At 33.4% G+C, this 22,190-nt stretch overlaps 1 protein-coding gene across 2 annotated transcripts; it reads left to right on the top strand.

Moving 5' to 3' along the window:
* Positions 1 to 569: 569 nt before the first annotated feature.
* LOC148611906 (uncharacterized) lies at positions 570 to 21,859 on the top strand. 2 transcript variants are annotated; one of them, XM_088592917.1, is made up of 4 exons: positions 5,419 to 5,583; positions 6,013 to 7,461; positions 20,563 to 20,629; positions 21,658 to 21,859. In XM_088592917.1, the coding sequence occupies exons 1-3, from the start codon at positions 5,523 to 5,525 to the stop codon at positions 20,586 to 20,588; spliced, it is 1,536 nt and encodes a 511-aa protein (XP_088449043.1). In that variant the 5' UTR covers positions 5,419 to 5,522; the 3' UTR covers positions 20,589 to 20,629; positions 21,658 to 21,859. The 2 variants fall into 2 exon arrangements, with proteins under 2 accessions (XP_088449041.1, XP_088449043.1); XM_088592915.1 differs by lacking the exons at positions 20,563 to 20,629; positions 21,658 to 21,859 and adding an exon at positions 570 to 618 and having other exon boundaries at positions 5,500 to 5,583; positions 6,013 to 8,453.
* The last annotated feature ends 331 nt before the right edge of the window (positions 21,860 to 22,190 follow it).

Genomic DNA, 22,190 nt, shown 5'->3' with positions numbered 1-22,190 from the left:
CTTTAGAAGGGTTATTATATAAAAAAAAATAAGTTATGTAATTTTTAATAAAATAAACTTTTAAGGTTGTTGATTGCACATATTACATTATTATTTTTTATTCAGCTATATATGATGTTAAGTGAAAAAAACTTTTTTTTTTAAATAAGTGTTCGTTAAGTTTATGGTTACCAAAATTCCAGTGGAAGAAAAAAAAACGATATTAACCGTCTTACAAAAAAATTAAAGCCTTGTTGTTTACATACGATATTGCTCATATTATATTTTCAAAAAATCTTAAAACCTTTTGTGACCCCAAAAACACATTATTTGTGGAGATGAATGAAAGCCTTTTTATTGGCTTTGGACGTCAGGGCATAGAGATTATTCCTAGTAATCACAATCTCCCAGAAGAAATACTTGATCAGTAGGATTACATTCTCAAATTATGTAAGTGTGTACTGGCTCAATTGATCTTTGCATGTAGTCATAGAAATTCAAAATGCATATGGTAATTCATCATAATTTATTCACAAGTGCATGATATGCATTCTGTTTAACAATTAATCTATCAATGTATTAGAACTTTAATGTAATAGGGGAAGAAAACTGGACAGCCTTGCCTACCGCCTCACGCATGTATGTACTTCTGTCTATACTTTCTTATTTGTGCAGCAAATTTTTTTTCAAGAGAACAAGTTAGGTATGTTGTGCATGTAGTTATTGCCTTAACATTGTTTTATATGAATTTTATACAGGTACGCACGATTTTTATGAACGTAAATGCGTTTTGCCCTAAATTGTTCTACTTAAATCTATATGCGTGATGCATTTGCAGTTACATGTGTACCTCCACAAAGAAGTGATATTTTTATTTATCTGATTCTGAAATTACTTCACGCGCTCTAGATCTTGCATTTATTCGCTATCTTTCTAACAAGCGAACTGTTATGAAGGTTGGCTACTCCAGCAGTGCTAGAGGTTGTCTGGCAAACTATTTTCTGTCTCGGTGCACTCCTAACCTTCGAACCGCTCACATTGTAGGAGTAGAAGGTTGGCGTGTACTTAAATTTTCTTTTCAAGTGTGTTTATTAAATTTTCTACGGCACCATTATATATGTTTGTTTATCTGCCCTCCTGTCCGTTCGTTTATCGCACATTCGCAACTGCTTACATTCCCACTCTGTACAGGGTTTTTTTTAAGTATGATGTAAGTTTGTGATAGTAAACATGTACACTATTTAGACTTAAGACCGAAATGCAGTATCTGATAATCCAAACTTGGACTTTATTATTGACTCTTATTAAGGTTCCATTGCATGTATCCACTTCTTGATATTTTTTTTAAATTTGCAGAGAAAATGTACATGTTATCGCATGGAAGCATGAATTATTTTGTTTATATAAACTTAACGCAATGAAGTCAAATTTTGCAAATAGTCAAATGTAAAAAAATATATATATATATATAAGCTGTTACATGTTTCAAAATTTTTCTATTAAGTTATTACTTTCTTATAAACCTTGTCTTGTTTTACAGTCGCAAGTACATTGTACTACTTAAATAGAATGATCACATAACGGATGCTCATTTTGCCGTTAAAACCCCCTTAGTAAATAGGCCTGTCACTAACTGTCAATGTTTTACTGCCAACTCTTTATTTCCTCATTCGTGTCCCAATTTATGAATTGATTGTGGCATTACATACAACTCTTATCACAAAAAGTGTCATTCTATACTACAGTGTATTCTCTTCAATGTATGTATCTTCGAACAAGCGTATAGTTCTAACGTTTCAGTGAAGTTTGCATTTTATATGACCGTCGGATCATGTCAGTCGTTTGGAGCTTTTAGGTAGAACGATACTATTTCTCATTATTTTAGGTTGGCCTTTCGTGTACCCTTACTCAGGTAAATACTTCCGGACACTGTGATTGGACAAATTGTGTTGATACTCAAAATGTTTTATTAATTCCAGGCTCTAACATTATTATACTTTTTAAAATGCATTAATATTTTTTGAAAACCATTTTATATAAATCTTACGAATTTTTAAAATTTATGTGCCATTCACAGAAAAAGGGGATAACTTTGACCCTAAACATCATCTGCTTAAAATACCAAAGAATCAAGACTGTTTTGCTATGACTTTGATCGCAATTTTATGTAGCAAATGAAGATATTACTGGAAAAAGAGTCAGTTTATAGCTCCGTCATTGTTTTAAAGGTGCGAATTTTTCAAAAGTTTCACTATTGTTGCCTATGGGAAATAAATAGTACCGTTCTAACTTTAACTCCTTGTTTTGTAATACCCTTGCAAACATGGTACAGGTAATATAAGAATCAGTCAATCCATCCATCCTTCATCTGTCCTCATTTCCTGTAAGCGTAACTTCTCTTTAACTGTTTAAAGGAATTTGATTAATGTTTATAGGAAGGGTGGGCGCCATATGCAGATGTGCATGAAGGACTATATCTATTACTTTCTGATAACTCCAAAGGGATTTACATGTTAAATCTCGTAAGCATAACTACCCCTTAACCGCTCAAGAAATTTTCATAAAAAATATAGTAAGGTTTGGCTTCATATATATGCAGCTGCAAGAAATATTAATGATCATGCTTGTTTTTTTTCGGATCAATGTACATGTGTGTATCTACGTTCGCTTTCTTTAGTAACAGTATTTAAAAAGTTTCGGGAAGTTCTTGATTCATAGATATGTTTCGTTTTTTTTGTTTTTGTTTTTACATGTATCCCTTTCTTTTTGGGTTAATTTGTTCTAGTCCGTTATATTTTTTTTTATAAGTTTGAACTTTTCAACATTTTCTTAAAATAGTTAAATATATCAGGATATTTAGATTCAATGCACAAGCGAACAATAATCATTTAAGTTCTTTGACGTAAATGCAGATTCATGACGTATAAAATGTATCATTTATAAGCTTTTGGTTATTGATCATTTTAACCACTCATTGTATGCCGCTTGGTGGCTGTTTGGTGGTTATTGTGCATGTTAACCACTCATTATATGCCGTTTGGTGGTTTCTCTGTATAATACTTCCATAGTTTGACTTTATGCATAATTGACAAGGATATTAAAATGTTATAAACCTTGATACATCTTAATTTGTTATAAATACAGGTAAACAAAGTCACGAAGCTGAAATGTCGTGTGTGTCTGCCCAATCCATCAATAAGCACATACTTTGTAAAGCAAGTCAAACTTCGTCGTGCCCCCTTTGACGTTCTATTGGTTTGCTATGCACCGGAATCATAAAATGATAACCTCCTTTGATCTTTTGTGTAGTGATTGATATCATCATGCCAAATCAGTAGGATTTTGGGTGTAAGGTATTTTTCTGCCCCAATAGTCTCTGGTAAAAAAAATGTCAAGTTACAAGCTACAGCAAGTGATATAGTTAACTTGAAGGAATAAAGTTGGTGTTCCCTTGATTAAATGACAATCACCTGATGATCTTCGAAAGGTAGTTAACTGGAAAATTGATAGAGATTAAAATTGTTTCTAAGACACAGATTAAATTACCTATAAGTGATAGAAATTTAAATCTTCTTGCTTATTGCCCAGTTAAATACTTAAGACATTTCATCAGGTAAAAGTAAATCAATACCTGCAGTTAACTCGCTGTATCAAGTTGGTTTGGGTGGTGATTTGCGATGTGCAGGAATATTTTTTAAAAGTTTTTTTTTAAATAAAGGGCTTATTTTATATTCGAGATGTCGATTTTACAATGATTGTAAATTCTTTGCATATTTAATATGACCCGATAAAAAGTAAACAATCATTGCCACCCTGTGCAGGGACACGAGTTGTATCATTTATGCTTGATATTTGCATTCTGAATTTTATATACGCATAGATTTTATTTTCAAAAATAAGATTAGCGAATAAAAAAGGTCACCCCTACAGGTCGAATTAATATCATGATATACATGTGTACCACGTTTATGATATCGCCGAAAGAAAAAAAAAGACGTTCGATAGTTAATTGAAGCATACTTCAAAGATCTGAATATATGAAATAATTTTGAAAATTTATTCAGATACTTTGAAATGAAGTGAACACCGACAGTCTTTTAATGTACAACAAATGTTTCCGTTGAAGCTATACAAGATCACTTAACTTTGTAATGTGTAAAATCATACACTATAGTTGATTAACATCTTACAAAATGACTGTTCCCGTGTAAAAGCCAGAAACAACATGCGAAGGTCATATTTTAAGTATCATTGATTTATCAAGCTTTTGTCAGCAATTAATTACTGATATTTCTTTTTTTTTTCCCGTTGTATACAATACTTAGTAAAATATTGACCTTTATCGACGGGTTTCTCAGTTGGATGGTGTCATCGTTCTGTATTTGTTTTACGTTCTATGGTCACATTTTCAGAGCAGTTTCATATAATGCCTTCCTCATTTTTGCGTGATTTTTGCGGCATTCTAGAGGAATCTTAAGTCTAAGAGGGGCTGTTTGGCTCGATGGCGGGCAGAGAAATATGTTCAAGAGGCGTAGCATCCTTTTTTGTGGGCTGTTGCCTATGTGTAAGCTAGGAATTATAAATCCAGCTCAAGACTGTCGGTATTGTTGAAGATAACGTCTGTTTAATTGATTAAACCTTATAGTCTATAGTTCTAAAAAAAACATGAATACCTGCCAATGGACGTAAAACTACAACCAGCTAATAACAATAAAAACAAAAACAAAAATGAAACAAAACAAAAAAAAAACATAAAAATATAAAAACATAAAAAACAACAAGTTTACCTAAAAAAGTATTTAGTATGTTTCGTGCTGCATGTCTCTGTGTTTCTATTTTGTTCTTTTGTCTTATTTACACACTCTCTCTCTCTCTCTCTCTCTCTCTCTCTCTCTCTCTCTCTCTCTCTCTCTCTCTCTCTCTGATTAAATTTATTAATATTGAGGGGCACAATAGGAGTCATTGTCACATTCCTAAGTTTGAATGAAATATATATATAGCAAAGAGTAATGATAATCAGTATAATAAAATTGTATACTAGTAATTGATAGATTTCTGTCTTTATTGCTATATAAGAAAGACTTTGGAAAACAATATAGGATAATGTACTCTGTTAATAGTATTTTTATTTTCGCGAGTGCAGAAGTCAAATCCATTAAATAATATTAGAACAAAAAAAGATGTCTAACATTATTTTATTGCAGTCCAAATTTGCCTGATTCACTTATGCGATGCATTGATTTGAACTTTCTGTAAAATATTTCAAGATATCAGGAAAATGAAATAAAAAAAGATCTGAAACGAATGAAATCATCAATTTAAAAATAAGATGAATCGAATTTAAAGTTTACATGATGATACAAATGTCTGAGATCAACCAATAGCCGTAAGGGACATGTTATTGTACAAGACGAACGAGGGGTAATTATAGGCCTTTATACGAATCAAACGTAACCATTCAAACATGTTGTCGTACTGATTGAAGTCACTTATTGACTTATGTCTTTCGTTTCTTTGCAGATAGCGTTGTAAACAGTCAAAACATGTCTTTTTCACATATTTTTGGAACCGCTGTGTTTTTTATTAATGTCATCTATGTTTTCGGTAAGTTTTTTTTTAAATTGTTTTATGATATTCTATCACATCGATATTTTTATTTTCTGTTGTTTTTATGTTACTTGGTATCCAAATGTTCTGTTGTTATTTACAAATTACAAATATGAATTGAGCTATTTTACCACGTATACATGAAAATATAGAGCCTTGAGATAAACATGAAATCATCATAAATATATTATTTTCACGTGTACACTATTCGATTACTTCCAGTAATACTAATATATATATCATAAGTATAATTTTTGTTTTTAGAGCACCATAGCTAATTTTGTATACTTTATGATTAGCACTCAGCACAAGTAAAACCGCCAGTACTACTGTTTTCAAAAAAAGTTTTGTTTTTCAACTTCACACGTTTTTCTACAAGTATTCCTTTTTAAATTTCATCTAAAATGTTTTTACTTTCGTCTTTAGCCCAACGCCCTTCACAAATCGGACAAAATCCTTTTGCTGCTACCCAAGGTTTCGGAATGAGACAAGGAATGCAAAACATGTTTAATGGTCAAAGACGATTTGGTGGTGGAAATGGCGGGTTTAACATACCACCACCTGCAGGGTTTCAACAGGTAAACCGTCAATTTCAAAATAACATGCCATTTCAACTACAAAATGCGTTACCAAGAAATCCTACTGCAGATGGTAATAATGTAAATGGAGTGCTAAGTGTACTGAATGGCGGTGGTGCAGGCTTTACAGGAAGATTTGGTGCCGCCACTGGTCATGAACTCCAAAGACAATTGACTCTTACTGGAGAGCCAGGTGCCGTTTTTACTGGAACAAATAATCCACAAGCTCGACCCGGTTTCACTCAATTCAATCAAAGACAGAATCAGCTACCAAGTGCCCAACTAAATAGAATACAACAACCAAATATGTTTCTTAACAGACCAGGCCAAAATCCAAATATGCCATTTCAACGACCCCCCATGATGCAATTTGGACAACAGTTCGGCAGACAAGGAATGATTCAACCATCAGTTGTAGGAAACGTTCCACCAACGCAATCAAGAGGGCCACGAAATCAGCCTCAAGCTGTTATGCCTATGAATGTCCAAGGTATTGATATGAGTAGCATTTTACCAGGGCAAAGATTACCAAATGAACCATCACTCGTTAATCGTGGTATGCCTTCTAACCAGCAACAGGGACAAACAACTCGTTTCGGAAGAAATAATATGATGCAGCCTCAGCAACCTCAAACATTCGGTGTTCCTTCGCAAACAATTCGTGCACCACAGGCAACAATAAGACAACAACCTTCACAGACATTTGGACCACAGCAGATAGGACAACCACAAACATTTATTCCACCACAACCAGTTGCCCCACAACCAAGCCGTCCTACTCAGATAGCAAGTCAAGGACAATCTAGTAGAACATCTATTGCTTTCCCAGACCAAACACTAACACAGTCTTTAGGAGTAGGACGACCTGCTTCTCAGGTAAATGTTCCGGACGGAGCTCCACCTATGCTTCCAGGTGAAGTAGAAATCGCACCACCAATTAGTCCAGCGGAAGCTGCTCAAATGCAAGGAAGTAGTGCTAACCCCCCACAAGCTGTGTCGGAAATAATTACCATTTCAGATATTAACGGAAATGTTTTATATAGAGGTGTGGATTTATCGGATACCGAAATCGAGAAAATTACTCAACAACTTGTGTCTAACATGACTGATGCTCAAGCAGCCGAGGCTGCTGCCAGAGGACGTGAACTAGAGGCTCAAGGTAAATTGGATTCAGCTGGTGCCCCACAATCAACCGGTCAAACATCCTCTGCAAGTTTATCGTCACAACCTAGCACTCAACAAGCTAGTGGTGGTTTTTCATCATGGGGCCAACAGTCTCCAGGAATACGTTTCCCAGGTCAGAACGTAGTTGGTGAAAGTAGAACTGTAGTTGACTTTCTTAATCCTAGCAATACTAATGAGGGTTAGTGTAGAGCAAGCGATTAACATGGGGATTTAGTTGCTAATATCATAATTTCAATCTGTTACGAACTTTATTGTATGACATGTTTTTTTTATGCTAAATACAATTGTAACAGAAAAAAACACGACAAAAGACATGTTGTTGATTATAATAAAGTCTTTCTTGTAGTTGAAAAATCCCCAATAAAGCTGGAAAATTAAGTACAAAATACTGATATGACTGAGAGCAATGGTAAAATTCTGATAATATCATTTATAATTCCGTCCCGATCAATAGTAAGAAAGACTGAAGTTAAAACTAAATTTTGATCAGTCATTGAAATATTTGGTTTATTTTGATGATTATAAAATGATATGTTTTTGTTTTTTCCTACGTGTGTCGATGAAACCTTTGACGATTTGTTTTTACGTAAACATGACAGATTAGTAGTTATCATTTATAGATTGGTATAAGCCATGTCAATTGTCTCATAACATGTCTCAACAGAACACAATGCATATTCTGTTCTACTATTAACAAAATATTTTGTAATATATTGCTTTTGTATGTTTGCTCATGTGTTTTCCTCTTGAAAGCCACACAACCCACCTGCATTGTCATATTTGTTTATTAGATTTTTTTTTCGCACAAAAAGACTTTGAAATATATGCTTGTTGCACTGCAGAATAAGAAAATTTTATTGGTTCAAAAAGTTATAACAATATCAATGTAACTAAAATTACAAGAAAACCCGACACGGTTCTAGAAGAAAGAGTAAATTTAGATTATTTCAATTAAAACAACTGAATACGCCAAGGCTGTCCATTATCTCTTAATTTTTACCATACAATTAACATTAAGTATTTAGTAAGAAATTCGATATATTTCACGCATCTGTCGACAGGAATGACACATGTAAAAGAGATATAATAAAATCTTGTGCAATAGTTGTCAGTTGCCTTAGGTCAATGCCTGTCTGTTACACACATTACAAGATCGTGCATAATAGACACATTTCTTTCCAGTTAATTGGCTATATATCTTCTTGTCTGTAAGTGCAAAGAAAGTGTTTGTCGTGTACAGAGGACGTATTATTTTGATGCGATTTATCATGTATACGTTACAACGATCGACCATATTGGTCAACAACTCTCGTTTTCATGGATTTGACATACACATTTAAGACATTTAAAAATAATCTTTGGAATGAACTTGTTAAATTTCATTTTTTATATTGTCAAGAGCGTGTTATGTGTTCACAAAAAATGTGGTTGAATACATCGAACTCCAATATGAATGTGATATACGCCCAGATTTTATAAAACTAACTAAAGTTTATGTTTCAAATCCTTGAAACTGACACAATAGAATACAACTAACCATAAATACTGCTGAACTCGATTTTGTGCTTACACAAAGAGCTTATTATATCATTATTTAAATTTTCATACTATTGTATCGATTACAAGACAAAGAAATCAAATATATAGTGAGAAGCTATGATGTCTTGTTTTAGTCTATACATGTACTAACAACTGTAGCACCAATGCTATAGCCAGAAATTTTGAAAGGGGGCACACTTGTATACAGTTTCATCTTTCAAAGGGATGTACTTCCAATTTTAGCTGATATTATGTAGGAATTTTAAATATTTTAAGCAAAAAGAGGGTGCACTTGCACCCATGGCGCCCATCTGGCTACGGTCATGAGCACTAACATAATTATATAACCATTGCAAGTACTCAGCACTTACATTAACTGTAAATTCAGAAATTATCACGAGCATATTTGATTATAGCGATATTGTCATTTTAACATATGTGTATTAAGAGAATTCCCGCCTCAGTAATGCTAAAATTTAATAATGCTAGTTTTGATAAAGATACTTTCAACCCATGCAGTCGCGTTTTTTTGCAGTAATTAAGAGACTATCCATGTACATGTTAGAACCTGACAGATCCTATGATATGAACGTTACAGGATAAATTTTATCCCACCAAATATTTTGTTCCAGTGGAATATTAAACTTTTTTTTATGTCGCCATGAAAAACAGACATTATTCTGCACCAAAATCGGGTAAATATATATTCAAAGTTTCCTTACAAATCAACTAAATTATGAAAAGATCAAAGAGTTATTTCTCTTTATTTTGAAATTTGCAGTGCTTTGTATTGCATTTTTTTTATTTTTATCATTTAAGTAAATTACAAAACAACATCCATTTTTTAGAAAACATGAATGGACGGAAGTTTAATGAAAATAAAATTTTCCATGTGTAATCCACGGCCTGGGTATTTCATGGGCACCCTCTTAAAATATCATGTTTCAAATTTTTGAACTTCCGGTATTATCTATAACCTAGATACAGGTTCAATTAAGAACCATGCGTAGGGTGATAAGTTCACATTTTTGGTCATACTTTCATATCAGCGTTTATGCATTCAGTGTGCCCGATTACATTTCCAGAACAAAATAAAGGAATACGGAGAGTGGAAAAATTATTTTATAGTAATATAGAGTGAAAAAAACTAGGATAAATATTTTTCAAAAAATGCCTTTCTTATCTTAAATAAACTGTTGTTAGTATTAATATCAAAATACGTGTACCACTTTCTGAAAGATTTTAGGTTGTTAAGTATATTGTCAAAATATTCCCTAATCACCGCCTTCTTTAATTGTGCTTAAAATGATTTGATAGAAATCAGTCATGCAACTTGAAGTAGCTATATAGTTTGGGAACAGAGGAATAGGTTATATTGTTGCTAGAGAGTAAATTGTGTTGACAGCCAATAATAGCAGACTTAAAAACCTCAAATATTGTATCAAACCAATTTAACCTCTGTATCGCGGGAGATGTTGGAAATCAAATTAGCATGTTCGAAAATTGAGAGTAAATGCTCATTTGCGTTGCATTTCAATCGTGCCATTTTCACCTACTGCCTGATTCTTACAGAGAGTGACATTTAGTGACAATATATACAAATCATATGCTAAATGCTCAAGTTTCGTTAGCTACAATTGGTTTGATTAAGAAGTCATCAGGAGTAGGAGTCCTTTACATTTAAAGTATCTAAGGAGATATATAAAAGATAAAAAGACTCACTTGAACAAAAGGAAACATAATTATTGAAATGAAATAATTTCACGAAAAAAAAACCCGAACAAATAACCAAACAAATGAAACACTAAAACAAACAATGCCAAACAAATCGAATTTAAAAACATAACAAATAAAAACAAAACAAAACAAAACAATACAAATAAAAACAAAACAAAAACAATACAAATAAAAACAAAACAAAAACAAGACAAAAACCAAACCAAACAAACCAAACAACAAAAATCAAGAACAAATAAACCAAACAAAACAAACGAAGACAACTTTTCGAGTCGGATTTTTAAAATCAAAACACATGGAAAGTTTTAATTCTGTCTGAACTTTTTAAAGAGTCATTGTATGTAAAGAACAGAAACTGATGGACTGAAATCCAAACAAATCTTAAGTGTTCTGATTTAACAGACCATCAAAGTATACTGGAAAATACAAAAAAAAATTGGTTGCCATAAAAGCCATGCATGTTCTTTTGAGAGCAACCAAGGTTACATGTATATGTATCGGAAATACACTAAATATGATAGGAAGGTTCAGATACCTTGATAACTAATACTTAAGAACATGATAAATTATAACGAGAACGGATATGGTTAAAATGTCAAAGAGACAACTACCTTACTGGGATGAAAAATGTAAGCTCAAGACCATCCATTATTTGATCTTCCCAGGGCTGGCTGCAGCTGTCCCCAAAACAACATTATACACCGGTTCAGCGGAATAGTTGCCACTATAGACTCCAGCAACATACATATAAATTGAAAGTGAAAACGAAATAAGCAATTAAATTGAAAAAAAAATCACTAATAAGTTATTTTTGGCAACTTCATTAATTAAAATATAGAATTTCCTCATTTGAATGAGTTTTAAATGTTTCAATCAGTAATTTTGTTGTTAGACATATTATGTAAAAAAAACAAACTTAGAGAACAGTTTTTTTTCTAGTTAAATTACAAATTAACCGCAAAAGCCAGATCAGCGGCTTATTTACAAGATTATATCAATGAAATGGTAAATGGCAAAATTTTACGAACTAACCTTAATTCATGTTTTTTTTTTTGAATTTATGGTTCAAACCACATGATACATGAAAAAAAACATATGACCTATGCAATATGTGAATAAAGCACAATTTAGATAAATCAGTTGCGCAAAGTAGGCATTGTTGTTTAATTTTTAGAAGAATATTGTGAAGATATTAATATATCAAAACCAATGGAACGCGGTCGTTGGGGTGTCTCGCCATTTTTATTGACACAAATCTGTTAACATGGGACATGGAATTGATAGCGCGATCAAAAAACTTTGTTAGAACAGCCTCTTTTGACAAAGAAGATTTCAGTAATCCATATCGAGCCATACAACCCTATACCATGTGGTTTTTATACGGAAACCTTTATTGCGGACATAAATCCCATGTGATATTTTTTTTATATGGAAACCTTTTTTGTGGACATACACATGTATGGTAGCATTTTAAATATAATAACCGAGTAAAAACTATCGGACCTTTTGAAGTCAAGAAAAAAAAACAATACCAATCCAAGCTAGTAGTATGGTATCTTGTCAATAAATGATGGTAAGTGTTTAAACCACAGGAGCTTGCCACCACTATCAAATATATAGCCCAACTAGTATATACTAAGTAACCATGAAATAATATACTAGTGGGGCTGCTTATTTGATAGTGGGAGCAAGCCCAGGTTCACTGGTGTATTTGTTCTTCTAGATTTTACTTGTCAATATCAGCAATTATTTCTGTTCTGATTTTAATGATTCATTTGTCAATGTGTTCCTTTTGAAATTCTGTTTTATTTGCTCATCTGGTCCAAGGCCAGTTAGGCTTTTGCCATCACTTGGCGTCCGTCGTCCGTCTTAATATTTTTTAAACTCTTTTCTCCGAAACCACTTGACCAATAAGAACCAAACTAGGTACAAATGTTCCTTTGATTATTCTGCATAGAACTAATATGGGAATTTTTGGTCCGTCGAAAAACATTGCCGTTGTTTTTAAAAATAGAACATAGGGGTCAGACAGAAGTTGTTTGCATATATCTCCAATAACCGTTAGGTTTAGCAAAATTCTGATGAGGTAAAAGTGTTCAGCATGATTATATTATGACAATTGGAATCTTAATTAATCGATATGGCGCTCGCCATGTGATAACCTACCAGGAAGGTGCAGTGCCGGGCTCCGTACCTCGAAGGAGCCCAATCAATTCTACTGGAGGTACCTTGATCTCGTCTCGTGGAGCCAGGGTATGATCAATGAAATCTTCTGGCCAAAAGAATAACTGAGAACTGAAACAACAACCAGAAGTTAAATTCATGCACCGTTATGCAGAGGGAGTATCTAATATAAGAGAACTGCAGCATGAAAGCAACATCAACATCTGTTGGATCCAAGAAACACTCTTGCAAGAAAATAAACTATTCAAAGTCAGAGAATACCAAGTTTTCAGAAGTGATAGAAAAGAAAGAAGAAAAGGGGCCTGATGACATCGGTACGAATCACTATAAACGCCAGAGAGACCTGCCTATATATGGAGGAAGCCGAATATCTTGAAGTGAAAGTTACCATCAAGGATAGCTTCTATTGTCCAAAATACATTATACAGATACCGGAGAGTAATTTATTATAGCAGGAGACTTTAATAGCCAATCCCAGAGTTGGGGATACAACACATTAAAAGAGGAGAAGACATAAACACCATCTTATTTTTGTCAATGATTCCACCCTCTACCAACGTCGATGGCACACAACAACTACATGTACACCAGACCTGGCATTGTATACAGATGACGTGCATAAGAATATCAACAGAAAAGTATGTGATCAGTTAGGAGGTAGTGACCATAAATCCGTTATAATATCCATCAAAGAAACAGGAACACCTTTGCATGCCGCCTCCTCTCGATGGAATTATAAGAAAGTAAACTGGAAGAAATTTAAAACACGTATCGATCAACTAACAAAGGAAATATAAATAGAAGAAAAATATCGATAATATTGACAAGATATTCAATGCAGACGTAATAAAAGTAGCAAAAGAGAGTATACCAAGGGATGCGGAAGAAGACCATAAGCCATACTGGTGCAATGAACCCCAGCAAACACATGATGCAATATAGGAGGCTGTAGCAAATCCAAGTCAGGAAAGCAATATCAAATTGTAACAAACTAAAGCAAAGCACACCACTCAACTTGAATGCCAGAGACGGATATGGGGAGGAAAGACATTATCTTTTAATATAGATTGATTGATTGATTGATTGATTGATTGATTGATTGATTGTGGGGGTTTAACGCCAAAGTAGCAATATTTCAACTATATTCAGACGATGAACATGAAATGGAAAAAGATACAAAAAAAAAAAAAAAAAAAAAACTAAGGAATTTAACAAAAGCTGTTAATGGTGAAGTGAAAAGAGGCCATACTATCACACTAGAACATCAAGGACATATCATCAAACCAGAACATCAAGAACATACCATCACACCAGAACATCAAGGACTTACCATCACACTAGAACATCAAGGCCATACCATCACACTAGAACATCAAGGACATACCATCACTGGCAAATCTGTAGCAAATGCTTTCACAAAAGGTTATAACCAGACTGAGCGTGATACCAAGATCCCTTCGTCTCTTAAAAAAGAAGTAAGGTCAGAAGAAAGAGACTGAAATCAATACTAGCTGCCCATGACATAATGCAGAGATATCACAATGGAATAATTAAAATAAGCCTTAAAATATTGAAAAAGAAAAACCCTTCAGGTCCCGACAACATCCCCAATGAGATGTTACAACACCTCTGTAACTCAGCACTGACAACACTGTTAGACATTTTCAGTATAAGCTGGAATCATGGACATGTACCACAATTTTGGAAAATGTAATAGTGATGCAAATATTTAGAGAGAAAGAACAAATCAAAAGCCTCATTAGATTAACAAGCAGTTGCTGTAAATTGATGGAATTTATTATCAACAAGCGCATGCTATTCTTCTTAGAAGCAGAGAAGATCATTGGACACGAACAAGCAGACAATACAAAAGTACAGAAGATCAGACAACACATCTATCACAGTTATTGAAGATGCCTTACAAGCCAAAAAAGTAACACTTGCAGTTTTCATAGATCTACAAAAAGCCTTTGATAAAGTGTGGAAAAATGGACACCTCGTAAAGATGCTAAGATCTGGCATTAGTAAAAGAATGTATAAATGGACCAAATCGTACTTGAACAATACAAAAGCCAGAGATTTGATTGGTGGACAGTTTGGAAAGAAAGTCCTTCTAAGACAAGGGGTTCCACAAGGAGGAGTACTCTCGACTACCCTATTTATTCTGTATATGAACGATCTTGTTCCAGAGATACCAAAAGCTGTTCATGCAGCCCTTTACGCAAAACGATTATGTTCTGTGATGCTTAGAGGAATATACGACTACAACAAATTACAGAATACAAACTGCTTTATATGAGGTAGTGACATGGGCTGAGCAATGGCATGTTACAATCAGCAGAGAAAACAGCTGAAACTTATTCACAATCTCCCAGAAAAACCAGCCTGTAGAGCTTAAACTAGGCAACACACCACTTGAAATTGAGAACCAACAAACATATCCTCGTAACACCTTTGACAAAATAATGACACGGAAGCAGAATATAACATTAGCGGAAGCGAAGGCAAGAATGAAACTAAGCATCATGACTAAATTTGCAGGAACAAATTTGGGTGCAAACGAAAAAATCTTTAAATCAGTTTACCAGAGGAATGTTCGCCCATATCTTGAATATGGATCTACCTCATTGATACAGCAAAACTTCACCTCAAAACCTTGGACAATGTCATTATAAATCATCACAGGTGGCATGAAGTCTACCAAATACAGAGTATGGAGGGGGTAACGAACACACCTCTGCTAAGTAAGATAAGAGAGTGCAAAGCAATGATACAAGTCACAAAGTATCGAAGATTATCCAATGAATACTAGACTAAACCAACTTTTATCAGCAAGATAGAAAAGATCAAGTTTTGCATTAGAGACAAAGGTTTTACAGTGAGAACTCCGACAAACTTTATCGAAACAAACCAAACCCATAGCTATCTCCATGAAGGATAACCCCTCTGCAGGTAAACTGAGAAATGCCAGCATCCAGACATCAATACCAACTTTATGTGGAAAGATGACCAATCTGTTATTGTTAAGAAAACTCTTACTATGATCATGCTCGAAGAACAGTGTCCTTCTGAATGTAGGATAACAGTATCCAATCTCTGTACCAAAACAACAACACAGTTACCACCATCTGTCGACAAAACAACATGACAGTTACCACCATCTGTCGAGACCTGAACAAATTGACATCTTCAGACTGAAAGCAGAGCACAACAGAGTGATGAAAGTAATACCATCCCCAATGTTTCCCTGTGATAAGGCAGAACAAGATACAACACCCATTCTACAGACATGCAGGAACCATCAGACATGGAGACAACAAATATAGCCATTATAAACAGCTGTCAAGGAAAAGGTATTTGGAACAGTAGATGACTTACAAAAGACTACCAGATTTGTAGAGGAACAATTTCCAAGTGTAAAGGCGAATGAAAAGAAGAAGAAGAATGAGATTTATCTGTAGTCAATATTCCGTTTAATTTGTTAAGCCATGCTGGAGTTAATACCCTTTTTACGACGTTTTTTTTTTTTTTTTTTTGCTCATTTTTAATGTTTTATCTTTCTCTTCTGACATTATTTGACCAGTCGAAAACAAATTTTGTATGAATGATCATTAAAGTTTTCTGTAGTGGAAGTTTTTGTCTGTCGAAAAACATTGCCTCCGTTATTAAGAATAAAACAAAGGGATCAGACAAAAGTTTTTAGCATATATCTCCTAAACCGTTAATTTTAGCCAAATTCTGACAAGGCGAAAGTGTTCAACATGATTAGATCTATGTTGGAATTATTGCCCTTTTAACCTTTTTTTCTCTCTCTTTTTAACATATTGGCTAAAATAATGACTGTAGTGACCAGGCAAAATCAAATTATAACTGAAGAAAACCAATTATGTTTACTTCAGCGCTTATTTTGTTTTACTAAGTTATATATTTACCATATCAACACTTAAAATGTGAATGAAAAACACAATTTGTCTAACTCAACACAAAAATACGTTGTCTTAAAACATCAAAACAAATCTAGTGTTGAGCAGGACACAAAGTGTGGAATACAGCGTTTTTGTGCGTTGAGGTTACCACATTTTATCGACCTCGACGCAACAAGTGTTGACGTAGATATTTTATATCTAACTCAGCACAAAAAGCGTTGACATCAACATTTTCGACTAACTAAACCTCAAAAGTGTTGACAAAGTAATGACATGTTAGATTGATTAGATATCTCATTGCCATATCTGTATATACCTTTGACTGCATTTTCACTACAGTCACATATTTCTTCCTATTTCAAAATGTTTCAACAATACTATAGTATTATTGCGTATTATTTTCCATTTTGGCTTAGTTATTATTGTTTAGATTGATAAAAAATGACTGATGTTACATTTTGTACCGTTGCAGTAGACAAAATGTATTTCTAATAGACAGACAATACGTTGATTGGGACATTTTGTTTGTATCAGTCAAAAAACGACTGTGGTCATGTCAGTCATATTTTAGTCTCGTAGTGTAATGTTATTACTTTCAAAACCTACCAACTTAAATCAAACTTGGTATGAACATTTCTTAGGGTATTCTGCATAGATCTAATGTGGGGATGCTTTATCCGTCGCAAAACATGGCCGTTGTTACTAAAAATAGAACAAAGTGGTCATTCAGAAGTTTTTTTCTCGTGTATCTTCTAACTGTGAGGCCTACATTAGTCTGCATGAGATAAAAAGTATCGGACGACTCCTTGTTATAGTTATTGCCCGTGAAAGGTGAAAAATGACGTTTCTGAAAAGTTTTCTGCCAATATCTTGAAAACAATGATAGAACGAAACTTTCAATCGCCGAAATGATCCTCATGATAAGGATTACAAAAATATGTAGGGATCAACGTTGTCGGACGACTCCATCTTAGAGTTATTACCCTTGAAAAGCTAACAAATAAATTTTTAGCATTTTCAGCCAATACCGTGGAAACTGTTATAGATAGAAAGAAACTTTCTATCGATGAAATGACTCTTATGATAAGTCGAACAAAAGTCTTTGAGTCAAAATTGTCGGAAAAATCATTTTTAGACTGGTTGCCTTTGAAATGCAAAACTTTAACAGGGTGAGCGATTCAGGATCATGGGAGCCTCTTGTTGTTTTTTTTTACAGAATAGATCTTTATCCGTTTTTTTAGTAAAATGGGAACGAAATTTGGTTTTATTTTGAATTCCTTATGAGAATCCCTGCTTGATTTTTTCAGATATCTTTAATGGTTTTCGAGTATTACGAACAATTTTTTATTATATTTTTTCGTGAAAAACCATGACTACATCTGTCAATCAGAATACATTTTCGATAAAGAATGGTACAAAGTGGGTCACGCCCCAAAGGGCCATGTGAGCGATTGCCATCCCCTGGCGTCTATATTCGTCGTTGAAAACGTCGTCTGTAAACTTTTTTCTTCAAACATCTTCTCCCTTAAAACTATGATTGATAGAGAAAAATGAAGTGATCCTCCGTCTTTGGCTAGAAAAACCTTATAAAAGTCATCATAGGGTCGATTTTGTAGGACTCCATGTTAGAGTTGTTGTCCATGAAAGGCATGTAGTTTTCAGCCAATATCTTGAAAATCATATTAAATAGAAAAAAAACCTTTATAAGGATGTAATAATCCTTATAAGGCATCCATCGGATTGAAGTTTTAGGACTACTCCATTTGAGAGATATTGCTCCTGAAAGGCAAAAATGAAACAGATGAGGGATTTAGGCTCCTAGGAGCCTTAAGTTTATTTTTGTACCATTTTGAGGAGAAATATTTTTTCCTAGGATTCCGTATAAAAATCTCTGCCTGTGTTTTTCGATCAGATTCAAAATTTCTCTCACGGCTTTTGAGTTATACGGATCCAAGACAAAGAAATTGTTTGACTCTAATTAAATTTCAAACTTTGTGCTATATTGTATCAATACCAGTTGTTGTGTGTTAATAAACTTAGGTCCTTATATATTGAAAAAAATATTAAAAAACCAATATTGTGCCTATTGAACCTTCAACATGTTGCGGTTGCATCATGCTGCGCTTAACAGTACAGTACTCATGCAATTCTGCAGCGAATCATGAACCAAATAAAAGAAAATTTTAATTTTCTTTTATTTTTTTTCCGGAAATGAATCAATTACAATAATGAAAATTGAAAAAAAAATTCTAAAATATTCGGAAGTGCAACTGATATAGGCAAATATTTCAATTTAAAACGAGTCAGTCGTTAAAGAACGCAAGTTAAAAATGGTAAACAAACTAAACTGATAATGTTTTATTATCGAGATTGAGGATGCGGAGTAAAGTTGTGATTGTGTACATGATCGTGAGCAAATTCAAAAATGTTCTCCGTACTAAAACAGTTAACAGACGTTTTGTTTGTAAATCTGCAGCTGTAGGGAAAAAGAAAAAAATATAAATCTGGAATTTTCTTCATTCTGAATCCAGAAAATTACGTAAATCCTTTCGATCGCACACTTCTACCTTCCAAAATAACCAGAATTCACTCTCCCTTAATGATGACCTCCTAGAGGCGTAACCGATTTTCCAAAACGGAAAATAACAATTAAGCCATAAAATTTGAACGAGAAACAATGCATACAAATTACAATGAGAAACAAATTTAAATTTCAATGAGATGTCGACTGGGAGAACACACGTGTACTCCAAACACATAGGATGTACATCTGTTTGTGACGCTAAACTTCACATTATAAAATTAAAACTGACAACTATGTACTTACGTAAAACGTATTAAAACATAAAATTCAAAGAATATGGGGCCAACATACAAATTGTCACTTGTATTGGTGCTTTAGAAAAAAAAAAACTTGTAAACTGTAGCTTGTAGTCCCTGTTCACCTTCAACATAACTGTATAAAATAGGGAAGGTTGTACCAAATTCCGTCGTTAAGTTGTGGTTAAAATGTATCCGATTTCGTGTAAAAACGTGATTTGATTGATGTTAAGTGTGGGTTTTTGTTGTTATGATTAGAAACCCAAGTGCGCAACTGAAACATCGTGTAAGAGTGTCTGAGAAAAAAAATTATCACATGACAGAATCAAAGGAAGTAAAATAAAACAATACCACAATTGTTTTAAGAATTCAGTTCAAACATAAACTTCACTTTAAAAAAATCAGACAATGTCACTCACGGACATACAGAAAAGAAATAAGACATATAGCAATTAAAATCGAAAGTTTACCACACACACAAACCAAAATTTAGCACATGATTTTATATATACACGCACATTTACTTGCAGTCATATTTCATAATCATTATAACGTGGAGAGGATTTCATAAGTATGCATTTAATTGTGCATTATCCGACTGGATATTATGTTATATGTATATGTAAATGTGTATGCTATATGTGCGTTGTGGAGAAGACACAGTTTGTGTCTTAGTATTAAAAAATAAAACATTTCAGGGTGGGACAGGTACAGGATTTCACGTCAGTGTACTTAAAAAAAAAAGAAAGCAGAGCGAGATAAGAATTTTGGGGGCTTAATTGTGAAAAATAAAGATTAAATGCAACAATATCTATTTTTTAGGGCGAGGGAGGGGGTACACCGCATCCCCTATGAATCAGCGCCTGAGTTTTCTTCTCTACTACAATGTAACAAATAACTGCCATGCACACTGAAGCAAAAAAGAAAAAAAAATTACACAAGATGTTAGGAAAATACTAAAAAATGATATAAAAAGCAATTTAAAAAGTTTTTTTTTATCATTTCAGTTGCGCCTAGAAGAGCTGGCGGATAATTCATTTTAGTTCCATCGAAACTGTTTCTGTATTTTGCGTCGTAAGTATTTGATTCTAAATTAACAAGAAAAACGAGATCTCTTTACGATTTTTTATTTCTATAAAAAATTATTAACTAAGTGTAGAAAATTGATCCGTCTTTAGTAACACACCAAAACTTCTCTATAACAGATCAAAGAACCTACTATATTTTCTTTGCTGTGAATGCACTAAATTGAATGCTGATAACTGAACGTAAGATTATGCGATCTATCTCTGGCAAAGTTAATCATGTTGAACTTCATTCCATTTACACTTCTAAAATTGAAGTACTAAGCAAAATCAACACATGATTAGTTATATCGGAATAAATGTTTCTAGAAAAGCAGAGGACGCTTACGCTAGCGGTGCACTTGGTCCATGCTCCCAGTTTTTAGTGGAGTCCGAGTTGCTCATTTACTTTTGTTACTTTGTATGTATGATTTTAGTTACTTTATGTTCTTTGTCTGTTTTCCATGTCTGGTCTTTGTCCCTTGATTACATTCTTTTGGTTGCCGCTATAACCTTGGTTCCCTTGATTACTCTTACCTAGAACTATTACTAATATCATATTTTTTGTTATGACTTGTGGTATTGTTATCATTAAACAAGGGCAAAACCATCTGATGTGGACAACTGTAATAAGGAATTTACAACACTGCGCTTGACAACAAAGCAGTGAGGTCGTAACACATATTACTGGTATATCGTTTGATGATATACTAGCAAGGGCATATAATAATTTTTGCTTAAACGGAAATTGTAAACATAGATTTGTTATACCACCTATGCAATTAAGTCATGAAAACGCAATTAAAAGCTACAAAGTTCTCAAATTTCTTGTTTATGTTCTTTTTGAAGAAGATGTATTTCGAACACTTTCGTCATAAAAAACATGAAACAATTCTTTATTTTAACAGATATGTAATATGTAATACAGTTTGATGTAATGCGCAGGTTGAAGTATTTTGACATGGATAAAATGTCAAACTAATCTTTTATTTGATATATTTTATTTATTTATTATTTTGGTATTTGTTCATATTTCAGCAAGACGAACTATTGTTGGAGAGGGTCCTGTCTTCTCATGTAGAACAGTAATAAAATTACACAAACTTTCTGGCTTTATAAACAATGGTTAACATGGATATGAACCTAATACCAGGAGTACATCACCGGGCACTTTTGTAACCTACCCATCAAGGATTTGCGTTAACCAGTGAATGCTTCATATAATAAAAATATTCTTGTTCTTTCTTTTCTCCGATACATAAATTGATGTTACCTACATGAAGCATTGAAGTCACTTTCGTATAAATAAATCCGTCATGGTTTTCAACGAACAACTAGCACTTTTTCTGGAGTACAAGTAATTTTTTTTCTTATATAAACGGATTTAATAACATCGCAATGAAGAGAGATATTTAGTCTGATCTAAAAAAAGCCTTTTTCGCTCTATGATAATTTTTTTGGCAATTAAATTTGAAAAGGAAAATATGTTATATCTCAAACAGTTAATTATTACGTACTCAAAAAGACATGATAATCATCGTATTATTTTATGCCTCAGTTAGGGATATCTC

This window comes from Perna viridis, chromosome 7 (genome assembly GCF_037379345.1).
Source record: "Perna viridis isolate PV_CMFRI_1.1 ecotype Kerala chromosome 7, ASM3737934v1, whole genome shotgun sequence".
Taxonomy (NCBI): domain Eukaryota; kingdom Metazoa; phylum Mollusca; class Bivalvia; order Mytilida; family Mytilidae; genus Perna; species Perna viridis.
This window is presented reverse-complemented; position numbering and strand designations above follow the sequence as displayed.

What these genes read in the sequence shown, in the direction of transcription:
- LOC148611906 (XM_088592915.1), top strand. Translation starts at nt 5,523, where the DNA reads ATGTCTTTTTCACATATTTTTGGAACCGCTGTGTTTTTTATTAATGTC. An exon ending in TAATGTCATCTATGTTTTCG is followed by an intron (nt 5,584 to 6,012) that starts GTAAGTTTTTTT and finishes TTTCGTCTTTAG; the next exon opens with CCCAACGCCCTTCACAAATC.